We start from the raw sequence: 18,812 nt of genomic DNA, 5'->3' as shown, positions 1-18,812 counted from the left end.
CAGGGCATGCACTAGAACCAAAATATGTCCAAGGATGGGGCAGTCAGGAACTGTGATCTCTCAGATTGAGAGATTTGGAGGAACTCTGAAAAGAAGAAAAGGACAACACACATTGAGGCTGAGGCTGGGGTTGAGGGCTAATGTTTTACCTTGACCATTAGACTCCATGCGGGAAGCAGTGTTCACCGTGTCTCCGAAAAGACAATAGCGGGGCATCTTCAGGCCAACAACCCCAGCACAGACGGGCCCTAGGAGAAGAAACAGGTTGGGAGAGCCTGGGAAAAGCAGACACAAGGGCTGGAGTGAGAGTCAGCCTTACCCGTGTGGACCCCTATGCGTAGCCTCAGCTGGTCATGGGGTCGGTGGCGGATGCGGAAGGAAGAAACTGCATCCAGTAATGCTAGGGCCATACGAGCAATTTCTGGGGCATGGCGTTGACCATTTCGGCCTGGGAGGCCAGACACCACCATGTAGGCATCTCCAATCGTTTCTACCTGATTGAGATGGGGATGAAAACGTCACCTCTATGTGGATCAGTGGGAATGGGGAAGCGTAGAAGGAGATAAGCTGAACACCACTATGAGTCATCCTAACAGCCTGGGAGGCCAGAACATTGATTAGAAAGTAAGTGCCACGGTCCTGAGAATTGGCGGAGGGGGGAGGGGGGAGAGGTGCAATTAAGGGAATCTTTAAATCCTCCTACCCCACCCCTGTACCTGGCGAACACCCAGTAAACGTTTGCTGAATGAATGGATACCCTGTCTACAACAACACATGGACAAATAGGTTCTGCTGTCAGGAAACGGGAAGCAAGAAAACAGGGCTGACCTGAAGAGCACAGAGGCTAGTGAGGAGGGCAGGCAGGCCCACTGAACTAGGCCTCAGACAGCCTGAACTGTGCAAGGTAAGAAAGCAGCCGCTTGGCTTTGTTAATTGTGCTGAAGCTATACAAAAGAATGGCCTATTTTTAGGAACCAGACACTGAACCGTTTAGGGATAAAGGGGCACCGTGCCTGCAACTTACCCTCAAATAGTCCAGAAAATAATTACATAGATATATAGATTTTTTTTTAAATAAAGGAAGTGGGGTGAATATAAATAACTGGTGAATCTGGTAAAGGGTTTATGGTAGCTCTATGTTATAGTAATAACAGACATGGTAGAGTAAGTCCAAAGGAAAGAGACAGGAATAGTATTATCTGTGCAATGTGCACTTGCCACAATAAATCTATTATTCCCAACTTATAGGTAAAATATCTCAGGCTCAAGGAGCTTTCCAGTTACTTGCCCAAGGCCACACAATTAGTCACAAAATCAACACCTAAATCCCAATGGTTTTTACTCTGAAGTACAATAAAGCCCACTCTGTGCCAACTCAATGATGTAACAAAATCTTTTACAAGGTAGCATGTCCCTCACCCTAATAAATCATTCTGTACCGACATCCCATATGATTCTTCCATGTCTAGAAGGGATGGAGAGATGAGAAAAAATGGATAGGCTGTGTTTATACTCCTAGGCAAAAAGTGGCGGATAGGGGCTAAATCCTGTGATGGTTCTGATTAGGGCAGCCTAAGATTCACAAGAAATCAGACTGAAAGATACAATAAGAGTGCCAGAGCCTCATTTGTCTACAAAGGGCCCCCAGGAGGGCAAACTGACCATTGAGTGGGGTAAGGCACGTAGGGTTCAGGGAGACTGGATTTTCAAGGTGGTCTCAGGAGAAGGGTAGCCCCAGCTCTCACCTTGTAGACGTCAAAGTTGTCAATTATGGCATCAAAGCAGGTATACAGGTCATTGAGAAGTGTCACCACCTAACAAGGATGGGAAAGTAGAGCCCCTGAGACTTGAGCCTAACTTTCTAAGATTCTTAACCCATAAGCCCTAACAAAATATGGGAACTCCAGAACAAATGAATCTCCCCTACTATCAAGGCTCCCTATGCCCCAACGAAGCTCCCCCAGATCCCTATCCCACCCCCTACTTCTCACTTCTGGTTCTCACCTGCATGGGGGTGCTCTCTGCTGACAAAGCTGTGAAGCCAACAATGTCACTGAAGTAGATGGTAACACTGTCAAAGGCCTCAGCCTGTACAGTCTCTCCCCGTTTTAACTGCTCTGCCACTGAACTAGGAAGCAAGGGCCAAACTCAGAGAGAGAGGATGGGTGGAGGAGAGAGGCAAGGAGTGCATGGCTGGAGCAGAGATGCGTTGCAACATGAAAGCTAAGCCGGGTAGAAGAGAAGGAAGGTGACTGGGACTAGCTCAAGGTAAAGTATTTAAGTGGTGGGGGGTTGCAAGGGGACCCCTAGGGATGGGGGCTAAATGTCTCAAGTTGGGAGTGTTCTACATCCACTTGCTAGAGCAAAGGCACGGTAGAGCCGTGTCCTAAAAGGAAGGGTTGGGAAGCCAGGAAGAAGGCAGCGTAGCTCATTTGGAGACAGAATGAAAACACACGGTCAATAGCCAGAAAGGCTCACTGTGTCAAGGTGAAACAAAACAGGGTTCTAAGAGTTGGAAAGTGAGTTCTCAGGAGCTTGATCTGGGAGAACCCAATAGAGTAGAATACTAAAGGAAAATTTGGGAAGGTGACCAAAGTCTCACTGGGGTAGAATTTGGTAGAGCAGAGCTTCAGCCTTGCGCTTCTCCTCCAGATAGGCCTGTGTGCGCTCCTCCACCAGCTTCTCCAGGTTATTGGCATACTGCTCCATGCGCAACAGCAGGTTGTCCAATATGCTTGTGCCGCCCTCCCTGGAGGGAGGCCAGGATATGGTACCTGCTCCCAGACTCTCAAGACTCCCAGGACTTCCTACCCAACCCACCCTCTTGGCCCCACCAGCCCCACCTCATCCACCAACACTGATGAGGCTTCTATCCCTGGGGAGCCCTCGCCCCTTAGTGCCCTCTCACTTGTTAAAGCGGCGAATGAAGCCCTTAATTTGTCCAAAGTCTGGCCGCTCAGCTGGTTCCTGGGCCCAACATCGCTCCATCAGCAATACTAACTCTTCATTCAGTTGGGTCCGGTCAATGCTTGGCCGGAAATATGGCCGCTGACCATTTCGGACCTTTTGGACAATCTCTGAGGGTGATAAAAGCTTTGGATGAAGAATAGGGTCCCCCAGGTAGAGGAGTCTATGGGCAGTAGATTGACTCTTACCTTTGGGGCTGAGGTCCAGGCCCTCCAAGTAGAAAGGGCCACTGCGAAGTGCTATCTCCTGTAAGATGATCCCAAAGCTATAGACATCAGCCTTCTGCATGCCTGTGGTTGGCAGTGGGTTCCCACCAAGCAGTTCTGGGGCAGTCCACAGCTTCTCTGAAAAGAGGGAAAAGGCTGGCCAAGTCCTCAAAAAGAGTATCCCCAAGCCCATAATGCTCCCCATATTACTGTCATTCCATCTCCCTCTCCCACCCTCCCTAGGTGGAAATGATCAAGGCCAGAGGAGAAATATAAAAGGGGGTTGTGGGGGAAGGCCTCACTGGCATAGAGGGCGTGGCTGTCATCGGGTTCAGCAGCTGAACGGAAGCTGGCCAGGCCATAGTCTGTGATTTTGAGCACAAAACGACTATCCACCACACAGTTGGAGGACTTGAGACTCCCATGGGATGCAATAATGCTGTTATGGAGAAAGGCCATGCCCTGCAGGATACAGATCAAGTCATGGGTTTGGATTATATCTGGCTTAAGATACCCCCCTCTCCATGAGATGGGCATTAGCTAGCTGTCTAAAGATCTCGGGACCATAAAAACAATAAGCTACTTTTGGAAGGCATCCTTTACAGTAAGTTCCTACCCAAAGAAGCAGGCAGAATAGGAGAGTCATCCCTTCTTGGTACCATAAACAGTATATTGGCACCATGGCACCAGGGACAGGAGAAATGTTTAAGGGGAGGGACAAGGGGAGGACTGGAAAGGGCAGTCAGTCTTCTGAGTAGTAAACAGAACTACGAGGGTGAACTCCAAAAATGATATGTCTGACATCCATGATGGCCTCAAATGTATGGCCACTACTTAGGAAGACATGGCTAGAGACCCAGGTATCAAGAGTACCTAGATGCACCAACGAAGACTAGCCAGTTGTAAACTTTAACATATAGCCATGTGTAGGCAGGCGAGTCAGGATAGAGGAGGAAAGCAATCTACTAGAGAGAATGCTAGGCCAGAGAGAAAGTGGAAAAAATAGTAAATTAGTAAAGCCCTGGACAATGGACAAAAGTGGGAGACAGCTGCCAAGCCAATGCAGAGCCAGAAGAGAAAAACCTTTGCCTATGAGGGACTATCAGGCAGGTCCCAAGAAGGCAGAGTGGTGCTTCCCAAAATGAAACCCTGGGAGCCCGCCCCAGTCAATTCAGGTGGAACAGAAAAAGGATGCAGTGATCTGTATGCTAACCAAAACACCTCTGTCTAAATATTTAGCTCTGACCTAAAAAATCATAACTCTAGTCTCTGTGAACTCCTCCTTTTTATTCCTTTTGATATCAACAAATTTCGGAATCACCAAATTTGTGAATACAGAAAGGATTAGGCTTCTGGCTTTTTCCTAAATCACTTTTCCATCAAATCATGGTACTCTCAAGAGTCCTGTTTTTCTTGTATTTATCATCACAGTCAGCCACCACATCAACTTTACCTAATATTTTATCTCTCACTTGATGGCAAATTTTCATGCACACACACAAAAAATTTTTTAAATAACCTCATGAGAATTAAACAGAAAAACCAAAGCCAGCTTCAGGTGTGGTACAAGTGATCCACTAGGCTAGCTCACTGGCTATAAGAATTGCTCTAAACACTTATCCAATCCTTCCAAGATTCAAACTCATACCTCTGCAAATCCATGCACCACTGGGTCACCTGAAAATAGCTAAAAACTAATATATGGGAAGATACCAAAGGTCTAGTATAATTTTCCTTCATTTCTCTTAATTTTACTAGTAAATGTTCTTTTTTTAAATTTCAGTTTGTTTGGAGACCCCATTCATCTTTTTCCTGCTGAGAAATCTTAATATAAACTCTTAGAGGTTTAAAAAAAAAAGATGATGGTGAGAGATCTGAGATATCTAGGGCAGGATGACAAAAATTCTTTGTCAGGACTCTTTGTGGCAGATAAATCTCCCCCAGTTAAAAACTCCAGACCCTTTATTATCCAACCATAGGAATAAGGGGAACTGGAGAGAATAGGACTTTCACAGGACTAGAAGGAGAAATTGAAAGCAAAGATCAAGAAACAAAGGCATTTTAGGGGTGCCTGGGTGGCTAGGTCAGTTAAGCATCTGCCATCAGCTCAGGTCATGATCCCAGGGTCCTGGGATGGAGCCCCACATCGGGCTCCCTGCTCAGCGAGGAGTCTTTCTCCCTCTGCCCCTCCCCGCCCCGTTCGTGCACATGTGCACTCTCTCTCTAATAAATAAATAAAACCTTAAAAAAAAAAAAAAAGAAAGGCATTTTAAAGCAAATGAACTCTTATGGAAGAGCAGGGAAGACTCACCTTAACAAGGTCATTAATGAGGGAATAACGAAACATCCAGTCCAAGTTGATGCTGTCATTTTCCAGAATATCCTGGTAGTGACATGGAATAGATTATATGACTATTCTAGTCCCACTAGCTATCACATGCTTATCTGCCCTATCCCTAGAATCTCCACCTTTCCCTTACCTGTAAACTCCCCCGAGGACAATACTCAGTCACGATGCAAATGTTGGGGGGGTCAATGCAGGCACCGATGAAGCGAGTGAGATGGTTGAACTGAACATCTCTCATCTAAGAACAACAACAAAAGGTGGGAAAGGAAAAAAGAATTTAAGGAGATTAAAAATCAGATACAGAAATAAAGCACTGCATGACAGGACCTTTCTCTTAATTGTACCTACAACTTAAAATCCCTTATAAATAAGCCCCTTGCCTCCCTAGCCAATTTTACTATTCCCCTCTCCTCTTCTCCATCCCTATCTACCCCTTACCCTTAACCCATACAACATTACATACGTGTTTGAGCTCAAACAGAACCTGCCGGGTCAGCTCAATGCGCTTCTTATTCACATGTTTGATGGCAACAACATTTCCCTGATGGTGGGAGTGAAAGAGGAAAAGGGAAGTTAGTATCAGGAGTTCCCAAGTGCTAGGAAATCCTGGAGAAGCATGGGAACATCCAGGAGCTCAGCTAGACATAGAAAGGAAGGTTATGAGGGGCAGAGGTTCATGGCAAGAGGTGACATATGGGGATGAGAGAGGATGAAATGGTGGGGACCAGAACAAGCGGATGACTGTTCACCTTGAAGTGACCGGTGTTGGCAAAGATCTGGTATTTCCCATGGGCTGTCATGAGCGAGCCGTAACTGGATCCCCGCTGGGGCCAAGGGCAACATGGAGGCGGAAGGATGAAAGGAACATTAGATGATGGTGGCAGTGCAAGGGCTATCATTACAAGCCAATGTGCTGGGAAAGGTCCAGGGTACGAAAGGACAGGCACTCAGAGGGAAGCAGAGGGACAGCTGAGACCAGAGCTCACCAGCGACAGTGTGAGGCGACTGCCTGCACCTTTATGATATCGTTCTGAATTGCCAAATTGCAGTTCTTCCCAGCGAATGCGCCACAACATGCTAGCCAGCTCCTTCTCCAGCATCAGCTTTCTGTAAGGACTGCACACCTCAGTTGACTGGCAAGCCCGATCCTACCACCCCGGGAGCCAACAGTGGGGTTGCGGGGGGCTTCCCTGCAGCGCCCGAAGCTGCAGCCATTACACTCGAGGTGGGACTCGGTGCAGGACTGCCTCAGGAGGATGCATTCTCTACACGTGCGATACGTGCTCTGTGCTCATTTGAAAACACAGAGGCTGAAGGTAAAAGTTCTTTCTTAAAATGGTAGCATTGATGGAAAATTCACCTTTGCCCTTAGAAGACCCCACGTGAAACCTGTCGCTAGGACACCCAGGCTTGGACCAAAAGTGGGAAAACTACACCTAGGCTAAAAGCTTAACGAGAAAGGCTAGAGAGGAAGGTGTTAGGCCTAAGAGACAACCATCAAACTAAGAATCCCGCTAACCCCCAGAAGGCCTGAGCGGTGGGAGGGAAGGGGGTAGGTCAGTGGGAAGCCCAGAACTCACCGGAAAATGAGGAAGCTGGAAACACCAAACATGATGAAGGTGATTCCTGTTCCCAGCGCCACAATGGCCAGAGTTGAAAGTGGAGCTGAAGGAGAGAGGGGACCCTGAGGAAGACTGTGTGGAGTTGTGGACAGGGAGGGGGCAGTGCTCAGGGTGCAGGGAGCAGACAGATTTCTTGAGGGAAAGGAGTGAGGAGGGGGTCTGCAAGTAGAGGGGAAAACAGAGCTAAGGGTGGGGAGTCAGGGAGAGGAGATGAAAGGATGGAAGTTAGGGGAGGAAGGGTGACTCCCAGCCCCCGCACACACCCACTTTTATCACAGGATGGGTCGTCCAAGTCAAAGGCACAGGGGGGATTGTCCAAGGGGGGGGCCCCCTTCACCCAGGGAATAGGCCGTCCTGTCCACCAAATCTGCTTCTCAGCTCCTGAGTAGTGGGCTGCAGGCTGTGAGGAAGGAGAAAACTGGGCCCACGGGCCTGCTCCCACCAGCCTCTCCCCCAGACCCCTGGCTGCTTTTCTTTGGCTGCTTTTCTCCTCAGCCTACCACCCACCCAGGATAGAGGTCCAGCAAATAAGTCCCTGCCTCTAGTACCTTTGATTCTGCCCCACCAAACCCTGGAAAGCTGGATATTCAGGGCCCACAGTCTCCTCCCTGCCTCCTCCCCCGTTACCTGGAAGTCCCCAGAATCCAGGTCTCCCATGGCCCACAGGACAAAGTCAGTCTCTCGGTCATTGTTCTTGTCCATAACAACCAGTCCAGTTACACCTAAGATAGAAAAGAGCAGCCCTTACTTTGAGATCTACCCTCGGCCCCTCTCCTGTGCCCCGATTCCTCCGATTACCTCAGATCCCTCCTGCCCCTGTTCTTAATACACGTCCACCTCCACCATGTTCTCTGACCCCTCCTAACTCTTCCTCTGCCCCTGGCATCTGTATTTTCTTCTGCCTACTCTGCTCCCAGGCCCGTCAGCAGCGCTCTGGCCCCTGCCTGACCCTCTCCATTACCATGGTATCTTCGTCCCTGCATCTTCTCCACAATTCGAAGTCCGTCTTCCCGGGTGCCTCCCTCCTGGATTGTCTCGTTCAGGACTTCAGCATACAGCAGGATCCCATCGTAGAAGCAGCCAGCAATGAGGTTCATCTAGGGGTGGCAACTTCAGTAGGGGTCTCCAAATGTCCTGCCAGGCCCCTCCCCAGCCCCCTTTCCCGTCTCTGGGGTCTCCTTCTACCTCTTCTCTCTCTTCTGGTTTGCTTCCTTCCCTCCTGTCATTCCTAACATGCCATCCCTACTTCCACTGGACAGAAGAGCAGAAGGAAAAAGCCTGGATGACAGCAGACAGTCCCCAAATTGGGCTGGCTCCGAGGCCAAGGCTTGATGCTGAGTTAGGGAGAAGAGCCTTTCCTCAAAGCCTGGCCCGACTCTCAGGAAAGAGAGATCTACTTACCAGGGAGGGGGCCAGCTCCACACCAAAATCTTCCCGGGCTCTTATCAGCAGACGATTCTGGAATTCCTGATACTCGGGATTTGGGGGTTCTCGGTAAGTGATCACCAATACTGTCTGTACCAACAGCACATGGGGAGAGTGAACAGGATTCAAGATAGGCATTGGGGAAGAGAGGAAGCAGGACAGGGAAGCTCGGTGAAATATTCATGATACAAAATATACACAGATGAGTCTGAAGGCTGAAAGGACACTAAGCTCTGTGTTGTGCATGCACCTGTGCGTGGGAGGTCCGTGCGGTGTACGTTTACTACATCTGGGAAGAGGGGAGTGGCACCCTCCATGAAAAGTGCACGGTTCTGGGAAGGTGGAGCCTGGGAAATAGAGATATCAGCTCCATCCCCCAAACCTGTGCCCTTGTCTTCCCTGTCCCCTCCCCCTTCCAGGCGGCCACGGCACTCACAGCTGCTCTGTCCCATCCTTTCTGGGGACATACTCACTATCAAGGACAACACGGATCAACAGCTCCTCTCTGAGGTGTTAATTACTGTTAATGTGATCAGTAAAGTATTGATATTTTCCTCTGGGCCACTTGGACACAGTGCCTCCACCCAGTGAATTAAACAGATTTCAGGACACCTGAGGGAAACACTTGGAGACAATGAGTCCATCAGTGAAAAGTTGTGGGCCCATTCACTGAACGTGTGTGGAATACCCACCCTAAGCAGCACTGTCCTGCATACGGGCATGGTCCTATACGTCACTAAGTAATAGACATGTGTCACAGAGAAAACACATAGACGCATGCCCACACACATTTCATAGCTACGCAAATGACACACGTGATCTCAGCCAGGCCCACATCACTGGCCTTGGGTCAGCGCATCTCTGTCTCCCTCTGGGATGCCCTCCTGGCGCCCACTGACCTCACTCATTTCCCCTTGCTTTGCTGATGGACATATTGGCCTCTGTCTACACCTCAGGCCTGCACAGTGACTGAGACCAGCCTTTGCCTTGGATGGGAAACTGGCGTCACAACTTCAGGGCAAGACTTCATTCAGATCAATGCGTTTTGTGAAATGATAGATTAAAATCTACTCACTTCTACCAGTTTTGTTCATTCCTGTCACTGAAAGTACGTATGGACATGGAGATACTAGATAAATCACATATATGTGATTTACTTTGTATCAGTTCATTCTAGGTAGGAAATAATAAAGTTAATCTCTAATATGTAATCATTACATTAGACTAGCGTTTGCTTCATAATGTAATTATTCTTCCTGGAGCATTTGGGTCCTTGATCACAGGCTTGTAATACTCTCCCACCCTCGGGTAAAATTTAAAAGGAGAAGGGGGCTGAGGATGGGGTTGGAAGGGTTTGTTCAGTAACACCTATTTCAAGAATAAAAGAAAAATAGAAGGGTAGGATATTGTTGACAATGTTAAAAAATCAGTAAAAGAGCTCAAAAAGATCGTGCTTAACACAATTTATATCTCAATATAAAGGCTGATAACAGGTTTTTAATGCTTTTTAGACACTTCATAATTCTCTAGGCTTCTCTGTTTGCTAGACTAGCAGTTCTCAAACTTTTTGATTTCATGACCCCCTTTACACTACTAAAAATTACTGAGGACCACAAAGAGCTTTTGATTACACGGATTATATCTATCAATATTTACATTTTAGAAATTAAAACTGACAAATATTTAGAACACAAGAATACACAAGTACACCTTCTCCAGCTGCCAGGCTGACAAGAGCATCACATGTCATGTAGCCTCTGGAAAACTCCACTGTACAATCGCGGAGGGATAAGAGTGAGGAGGCAAATAAACATCTTAGTATTATGTTTTAAATAGTTTTGACCTCACGGTCCTTCTGAAAGGATTTCAGAGGCCCCCAGGGTTCCAAGACCACATTTTGAAAACTGCTATGCTAGACTGTTTTTGCTGTGGTTACTAGCTATGTAAAAAAAGGAAAAGAAAAGAAAAAAGAAGAACCTCCAAAGAATTTCTGTGCTTGCTCAGGGCTACATAGAGAGAAGAAGGTAAAGGTAAGTAATGGTGGCCCTTTTCACAGTGGACCCCAGGTGAGAAGAAAAACAAGCAAAGGCTGCCAAAAACGTGTTTAGCTGTCGTTTGCTTACTTAGTTCTATTGTATCCACTTATTCTTCCCTATCCTGGTTGATCACCTTGGTTTACGGTACCTGCTAGCCCTACTCCTCTGTAAATGAATTCCTAGTCCTCTCCCCACTTCTCCCCAACACGCACCTTAATGCAGTTTAGTAAGTCCATGCTAGGCACGTAGAATACAAAACTGAGCATGATCACGCAGCTATGGCTTAATGAGAGAAAAGTCATATCAATATACTTAATTTCAGAGCCCTCTCCCCCCAGTAGGCCAGGTATCTCCGGGGTAAGGGCTCTCTGCTCTTTCACCCTTGGTTGTAGCTGACCACCCACCTTCCCTCATCCCCTGCCCTGCTCCAGCATTGGAACAGGATAAGTAGCTTTTCCAGAGAACACCTCGTTACCCCCTTACCTTCACCCCACCCCAAAGCCTTGATTCCCCCCTCAGCATATTCTTGATTGCTGATTCCCCCCTTCTCTTGTGTCCTAGCAAAATCTCCCTTTGTTTTTCTATCTGAATAATGCCTGTAGTGAGTGTGAAAACTGAGAATTAATTTATCTAACTGTCAGCTGACTAGATCTCATTTCCCCCACCCGAAGTGCTGGGGCCCCTTGACTGGTAGGAATTCCCAGACGAGAAAGAAAGGTATTCCTTCCACCAAAAAAAATACAGCCCAAAAGGCCCTGGAGTCATCCCATTTAGGAGCACCATAGAGATCTTCCTCGACCACACTAGCTAAAGTACAATTCCCTCGTTATTCCCTTCACATGAGAGGCCTTGGTTTGGTTTTGTTTTGATCTTCGTTTTTTGTGGGTTTTTTAAGTAACACTCATCGCAAGTTGTCCTATGTTTGTATTTATTTGCTTATTTAGTGTCTGTCCATCCTATTAAATGTAAGTTCCAGGCAAGGACTACATCTGTTACGTTCTCCACTGTACACCAGAACCTAGCAGAGTGACCGGGACATAAGAGGTACTCAATAGATACTAATAGAATGAGTCAATCTTCAAATGAATCAAATATCGACCGAATAATGTGGTAAATTCTACAGGAGACAGAGTTAAGCACAAGCACAGGAAATTCAGTGCAACCTGGGGATTCGAGGATTGTTTCCTCAAAGGGAAAATAACTCATCTGAGTCTTAGAGAATACGCACACATTATCCAGACAGACAAAGGTGAGAAGGTCATTTCAGGCAAAAGTTACAGCATAAACGAAACCTGTCCTGCCACTGCCCATGTTCAAGTGTGACAGTCACGGACTCAGACCCAGACATGTCACTCACAGTCAGATACAACCAAATATATAATGACAGCCACATAAAACTTTACTCATTGGAGATGATGACCACCAAAGTCCAGCCCTTATACACATCTACTGAATTTCAGACTCAAAGAATCCCAGGTGAAAAGACCTTAAAGTTAGCCCATAGGCCACCTCAAATCCTTTTCAGGAAAAGGAGAGATATGGATAAATAAATAAGAAACACATATAGGGGCGCCTGGGTGGCTCAGTCGTTAAGCGTCTGCCTTCGGCTCAGGCCATGATCCCAGGGTCCCGGGATCGAGCCCCGCGTCGGGCTGCCTGCTCAGTGGGAAGCCTGCTTCTCCCTCTCCCACTCCCCCTGCTTGTGTTCCCTCTCTCGCTGTCTCTCTCTGTCAAATAAATAAAATCTTAAAAAAAAAAGAAAGAAAGAAACACATATACATAAATTAGTGAAAAATTGGTGAGAGAATCAGGGAACAGTTCATGGGTGTGATTTGAAGAGGCAGAGATTTGGGATGAGGAAGGAAGAGCGTTCCAGAAAAAAAGGAGCAAAGAGCACAAAGGCAAGAGGACGGGGAGGCCCAGGGGTTGGGGAACTGAGAGAGGTCTGGTTGGCTGGAGTACAGGGTATGAGGGGCACCAGGAGGCAAGACTGAAAAATTGAGCTGAACACAGACTGCAGAAGGTCTGAAATGTCGTGATAAGGAGTCAGGACTTTATTCTGTAGAAAGTAAGTCATTGACAGTTTTGAGCAGAGGAGTGAAATGAACAGAGTCATGTCAATTACCCCTACAAATTATTTCGTAAATTCATTTCTTTGCATTCCTACCACTGCCACCAGTGTAGGAGCCCACGTCACCTCACCCCATTCGAGACCCAAGTACTCCTCTCCTAATCCAACCTGAATTCTGTCTCTATATTTCTCTTTGCAAAAAAATCTCAAGGACCTCACATTCAAGTCCAAGTACCTTAATCTTAGGTTCAGAGCTCTCCTTAATTTGATTATACCTCTGCAACATTATTTCCTATATCTGCTTCAAGCCAACCCTTCTTTCTTGGCAGGTCAGTATCTTCTTGGTCCCCCAAATATGCCCATTCCTATCTTTTTCTCTTTGCTCAGGCTGCCTGGATCCTGTCTCCCACTCAGACTAGGAATATGACATCTACCTTTCAAGTCACAACAGATTCTTATTCCTTTATAAAAAGGCTTTCCTAAACCCAGCTGACATTGATTCTCCCTCCTCTGAACCCCCTGAAGTTCTTAATATCTGTTCCAGGACACATAATCATTTTCTTTCGCAGACTTGTAGTTAACTGCACCACAATCATGCCTCGCTTATCCAGAAAGGATGGAAGTCCTCTCGGGGTCTGGGACCAGGTCTTTTCTAGAACTTTTCTCCCTCACAGTATAGTCTACTAATGAGACTTTAGGAGGGTGTTCCAGGATCTTGGGAGGTAGCGCTGACACTCAGGAGAGTCACAAAAGTGGAGAAGTAAGAAAGAACGATATGAAACTCAAAAAGCCTCTGTTCGTTTCCCTCCTTGTAGCTCATAATTCCTGCCCTGTTCCTGGGGTTTCTGTGGGTCTTATGAGAGACAGAGAATCTTCAAAGAAGCTCCTCTTCCCCCTCCTCCAAGTTTGGCTCAACTGATACCTGAAAGGCCTCTCTGAGGGCCTGGGCCTGTTCCCGGGTGCGATTGTCTTGCCAGGGCCGGCCTGTTGAGCGTGTGGGGCCGGCACGGAGACTCTCCCCAAAGACGTCCAGGTAAAAGAAGACATAATCCCCATTGGTCAGGTTCTCCCTCTGGGCCTGAAGAAGGATCTCATGCAGCATCTCCAGAGGGCCACAGATATACACGACTGGGAACAGGTACAAGACAGAGGGGCATTCTGAGAAAGGATCCGGTCCCCACACAGCCCCCTCTCTGAACCATCTGCATTTCCATCTTTAGCAAGGAAGAGAGTGCCCTAACCTATCAACCACCCAACATATGCTCCCCATCCCTCCCCCTTGGAGTCTATGTCGTAAGTACCCTGGGGCCTTATGGACCATCTGGCAGAGGTCAGAGTCTGACTCCAGACCCTAGAGGAAGGGAGCTATCAGCTTTAAGCCCCTCCTCTTCCCAGAGCTCTGCTTGTTGCCCCCCACCCAGCCCTCCTCACTGCCCCACTCTGCCCTGCCCTTCCCTAGGCTCAAAGGCACTGACTGCTCAGAATTTCTCTCAGTGTCAGCTTTACCCCGTCTTTCCCAAACAAATCTGCTGAACCCGAAAGTTCATTTATGGAGTCCTCACGATTTTTCTGCGACCAAGGGCTCTTGGTGCCCCAGTCTAAGAAGTCTCTGCTCACAGATGGATACACATTCACTACTCCAGGGCACTCGTTTCATATTGCTCCCCAAATTCAGTTTCTGCCCAATCCCACATTCTTCCCTGACACAGGATTCGCTTCTCATTCTACCTGAAATCTTATCCCTGGTTTACATCTGCCTGTGCCATCCACGGGCTCCCCTAATACAACGCCCTCACCTTCGTCACAGGTGCTCTGTCCACAGGTGCCTCTTGACCCCAACCACCACGTCCATCCACCATTTATTTCCCAGTGCTGAGCTCCAGGGATGCGGCGACCCTCCTCCCCCTGACCCTAAGATAGCCTGGGCCACACTCACTGCGCCCGTTGGCCCGGATGAAGTGGGTGGCCTGCTCAGGGCCCCCCGGCTCACGGGCATACACCTGGTGCTGCACACTGAGGTTGCTGCCCTGCAGGGCCTCAAAGACGCCCTCGATGGTGAAGTAGTGAGGCCGGTCATCTGTGCGAGCGTCCAGATACAGCAAGGCAGCGCGGGCAGTCCAGTTGAAGTGCCCGTGTAATGTCACCACAAACTCACCCAGCTTGGGAGCAGAGGGGCCAGTGCGCACCAGGGTACGATAATGCTCACTCTTAGCTGCGAAACCAGACGCCACGGCACCCGCAGTCAGCAGGGGAAGACGCCAGTGTGAGGCAAAGCGGGCCACGGAGGCAGCAGGGTACACGCAACCGGGGCCCAACAGAAGATCGGGGTCATGGTACAGCTTGAGGTCCACGGCGCGCAGCGGTGCCAGGTACTCAGAGCAGGCGCCATCTAGTTCGGAGCTGACAAACCGGAGGTCCACGGGCAGCGCCCGGCCCAGCGCCTCCACCGCCAGGGCCACGGCAGGACCCACCCGGGGCCAGGCCCAGGCGTAGCTCAGGTTGTGCTCTGGCAGCACCACCGCCAGTGTCAGGTTCCGCGCCCCGGGAGGACGCACCCCACCTGCCAGGGCCGCCACCAACAGCAGCAGTGATGGCAGTGCCATGGGGAGAAAGCAGCAGCCCCGCCACCCCCAGACCCCGGCGCCACTCTGGCCTCCAGGGGAGGCACAAGCACCACCCAGCCTGGAACCTGGGGGGAAGATGGCCAGGAAGAGAAGTGCGGAGCAGCTAGGTAGGCTGGGGTACAGAAAGTGGTGGGGACGGGAGAGGAGGAGATGGGAGGAAGCCCCAGCGGTAGAGGCAGGGGGTGGGTCTACCAGCCTGGGGCAAGGACTGAGGGCTGAGTAGGGTGGCAGGAAAAGGGAGGGACCAAGGGGGCCTGCGACTGGGATGGGGACAGTGAGAGGTGAAGGAGCCTGATAAAGCTGAGAAGGAAAGGGGGATCCGAGACTGGGATGGGGTGGGGGTGGGGGGGAGGCTGGTACAAAGAAAAGGCCCCGGGGGACCTCGCCGCTGAAGGGACTAGGAGGGCTGAGAGCCGCAAAAAGGAGGACCAAGGGGGTAAGGTGGGAGGGGGCCCGCGCCGCGGAAGGACTGGGACCATGGGCGGGCGGGGAGCGAAGCGAGGCCTGGGCCGGAGGAGAGGGAAAGGCAGGGGTGAATCTCCCTGTGAAGGCTTCTCCTGAAGCTCCTGCTTGGACTAACGGGCCCAGGGCGCTGGTCCCATCCGGAGCTGCGGCGGCCCCGCCCGTGTCCCAGCTCCTCTCTGCTCCGCTCCTCCTGGGCCCGCGCGGCCAGCGCTGCCCGGCGCTTCCTCCCGCCCCCCGCCTGGGCCCCCAGGCGCGCCGCTCGTCCAGGTCAGGTCGCCGCGGCCGGGCCCGTCTCCGCTCGCTGCGCCGGCGGCGGCGGCCGAGTGTGACTCCCCGGGCAGGCCGCCCGCGCCCGCCCCCGCCCCGCGCCTTCCCCGCCCCCGCGGCCCCTCCTCCTCCCCCTCCGGCCCCACCCTCCGGCGCCTGCTGTCTCCCCCCACCCCCTTGCCTGGCGCCCAGGGACATCCCAGGTCTCATACCCACCCAGTGACAACTCGGGGGCTCCGCGCAAGGGCCTCTCAGGCCGGCGAGGTTCCTGGGCGTCCTCTCACTTTAAGGGCCTACCCCTATCTCCCCCAAGCCCCTGGCCCACTCCGCCACTCTGCCCATCTTGCACAGTGCCACGAGCCCAGAACTTCTCCCCACTCGCGTATCCCGCTGTTCTTAGGGTCCCCTCTCTACTCCCCTGAGTCCCTCCAACACTCCAGTCTCCAGGAAGCAGTCAGGAATCCCCACATATTTGGTATCCTCACTAGTCCTCCACCTAGTAAACCATAGCACACTTCCCATTGCAGGAACCTCTCACTCCCTCACCAGGAAGACATGCCTGCTACCTGGAAGATTGACCCCTCCGGGACCAAGGGACTCCGATGACTGATTTTTCCTGAGTCCTTACAAAGTCCATAGGTGGGTCTCCTTCTTCCTTAGAACTCAACCCTCCAACCTCCCTCTTCCTTCCCCATGCTCCCTTCTGTAGTCTCCCAAGTCCTCAGAGGCCCTCCATAGCCTACTAGGCCTCTACCACACCATCTGCTCCAGGGACCCAGGCCAGGAACAGCCTCTCCTCTTTTGTCTCCCTGCACAGCCCAGGCTTGCACCTGATAACAGCTCATGGACTGACTAAGCAGAACATTCCCCCCTGGCAATGGAAGCCCATTGTATCCCCCTTGGGTTCCACCCTGCTCCCAAGCCTCCAACCTAGAAGGCTCTCCCCAGATACCCCATATCTGGCATGCCAATCTGATCCTGAGAACAGCTTATGAGGGATGATATCATGGTTGCTGGGAGGGACTGCTATGGGACCTTGGGGAGTTTCTCTCAAACGGTCATAAAGGAGATGCATATAAATCCATTCTCCTCCCCCTCCTAAGCGCCACAGTTTGTCTCCCCCCTTCAAGCCTCTCCTCCAGAAATCACAGTGCCAAGAAGCTGAGAGCTCCAAAAGTAGAGGGAGGGGTGTAGGTGTGCAGGGAGAGAGGAGGGGCCTAGTTTCTCTGAGATGAAGGCGACACCTAGTGGTTTGGGGGGAAATTAAGGACAATGACATTTTATTCTTAGGTGTGATTATTTCTTTATTGAACACTAGCTGACTTGCACAAGCTGTAGGGATGAATACAAGAAAAGCTGAATAACACAGCCCTTACCTTGGAGGAGCTTGTAGTTGGAATCCATCGGGCACAGGGGCCAAAGGCAAGCCCCCAGCAACAACTTGCCCCAAGTGCAGTAGAAATGGAAGCCTTAGAACTTCTTTAACACAGAGGGATGATAACTCCAATTCCAGCTCCTGACACTGTTAGTAAAAAGGAATTTTGTCCTATCTGAGCAAGGAAGAGAAGGACAAAACAGTCAAAAGGGTGATGGGACAACCTGAAAAAGACAAGGTTCTAACTTCAGATCACATCAACCAAATATGTTTTAAGCAACTATACACAGCTTAATAAGAGAAGCAAATCTATAAAACAATCTTTGCCAGAATCACTGAATTTCAGGGCTAGGAGGAGTCTTATGAATACATCGTTCAATTCCCTTATTTAAAGATAACTGAAAACTGGGATCCCAGGCTGGCTCAATTGGTAGAGCATGTGACTCTCGATCTAGGAGTTGTGAGTTCAAGCCCCAGGTTGGCCACAGAACCTACTAAAAAAAAAAAAAGTTAACAGAAAACTAAGTCCCAGAGAGGGAAACCACTCGTCCCCCAACCCTACATGGCTTTTTAATAGCAGAGACTGGAATCCAGGCAAGGCTCTATATAGATATTCTCTAAGGTGGGGCTCTGTATAGATACTGTGCTAACTCATGAACTTACGGTATGAAGCCATGCTTTTAGGATAATGGCCACCAAAGACCCAGACAAGTCTCTCTGGAACACCTGCAGACCCTAGTGAGCACCAACACCTCTGTTGCCTAGATTCCCACACAAGTTCAAGTACCTGATAGGTCATTATTCTGAATATTAAGAACAACTCTTGATTATGTTAGGGATTAAACTTTCAATCATCTTGCCCTCTTCTTTCCAACTGGCCACTAATACTAGAAAGTGGGAAAGGGCAGGGAAATAAAAGTTAATTGCTTAACGCAGCTTCTTATTAACATCCAGTGAAAGGTTTTTGTTTTTTCATTTTTGAGGACAGGCTGAAAATATTATATAAATGAAAACTTTGGTTATCTATATATCCCCATTATCTAAGTTCCCATTATCTAAGTGATCACTGCTCTCATTGATGTGGACAAAAAGATTTTGGCTGTAATATTTGGTGACCCCACTGTAATTCATAGAAAACCTGAGACATCTAAAGACACTGCTAGCCTGAGCAGCACCCAGCCAGGCTCCACCTTTCTCTCTATAGGGTTGGTATGGCCTTCCACTACTTCGCAGACACCACCTATAATTTCTTCTAGGATAGGACCAGCCCAAACACCTCTTTTCTCATTCAGAACTAAACTGCCGAGCATCAAATCAGCTAGCTGCTAGAAGCTGCTGTGGTTTCCAAAATGCCCAGTTCCTTAGCAGGAAAAAAAAAAAAAATCCTACCTCCAGTCACACTCAGGC

The 18,812-nt window shown here is 49.5% G+C and overlaps 1 protein-coding gene across 8 annotated transcripts; it reads right to left on the bottom strand.

Moving 5' to 3' along the window:
* Positions 1-6: 6 nt before the first annotated feature.
* Positions 7-16,072, bottom strand: NPR2 (natriuretic peptide receptor 2). Of its 8 annotated transcripts, none has more exons than XM_078061442.1 (20): positions 14,611-16,072; positions 13,597-13,802; positions 8,544-8,657; positions 8,104-8,239; positions 7,770-7,864; positions 7,410-7,542; positions 7,101-7,185; positions 6,507-6,636; positions 6,270-6,344; positions 5,984-6,061; positions 5,654-5,758; positions 5,485-5,556; positions 3,476-3,635; positions 3,156-3,311; positions 2,909-3,077; positions 2,603-2,749; positions 2,005-2,128; positions 1,746-1,814; positions 320-494; positions 7-248 (listed from the first exon to the last, which is right to left on the bottom strand). In XM_078061442.1, exons 1-20 carry the CDS (start codon positions 15,275-15,277, stop codon positions 61-63), a joined length of 3,084 nt encoding a protein of 1,027 aa, XP_077917568.1. In that variant the 5' UTR covers positions 15,278-16,072; the 3' UTR covers positions 7-60. The 8 variants fall into 8 exon arrangements, 7 of the variants coding, with proteins under 7 accessions (XP_077917568.1, XP_077917569.1, XP_077917570.1 ...); XM_078061443.1 differs by having other exon boundaries at positions 6,507-6,627; XR_013443748.1 differs by having other exon boundaries at positions 110-248; positions 320-490.
* Between the last annotated feature and the right edge of the window lie 2,740 nt (positions 16,073-18,812).

The sequence above is a fragment of the Halichoerus grypus genome, chromosome 14 (assembly GCF_964656455.1).
Source record: "Halichoerus grypus chromosome 14, mHalGry1.hap1.1, whole genome shotgun sequence".
Lineage (NCBI taxonomy): Eukaryota > Metazoa > Chordata > Mammalia > Carnivora > Phocidae > Halichoerus > Halichoerus grypus.
The sequence above is the reverse complement of the archived record's forward strand: the minus strand, read 5'-3'. Positions and strand labels throughout refer to the sequence as shown.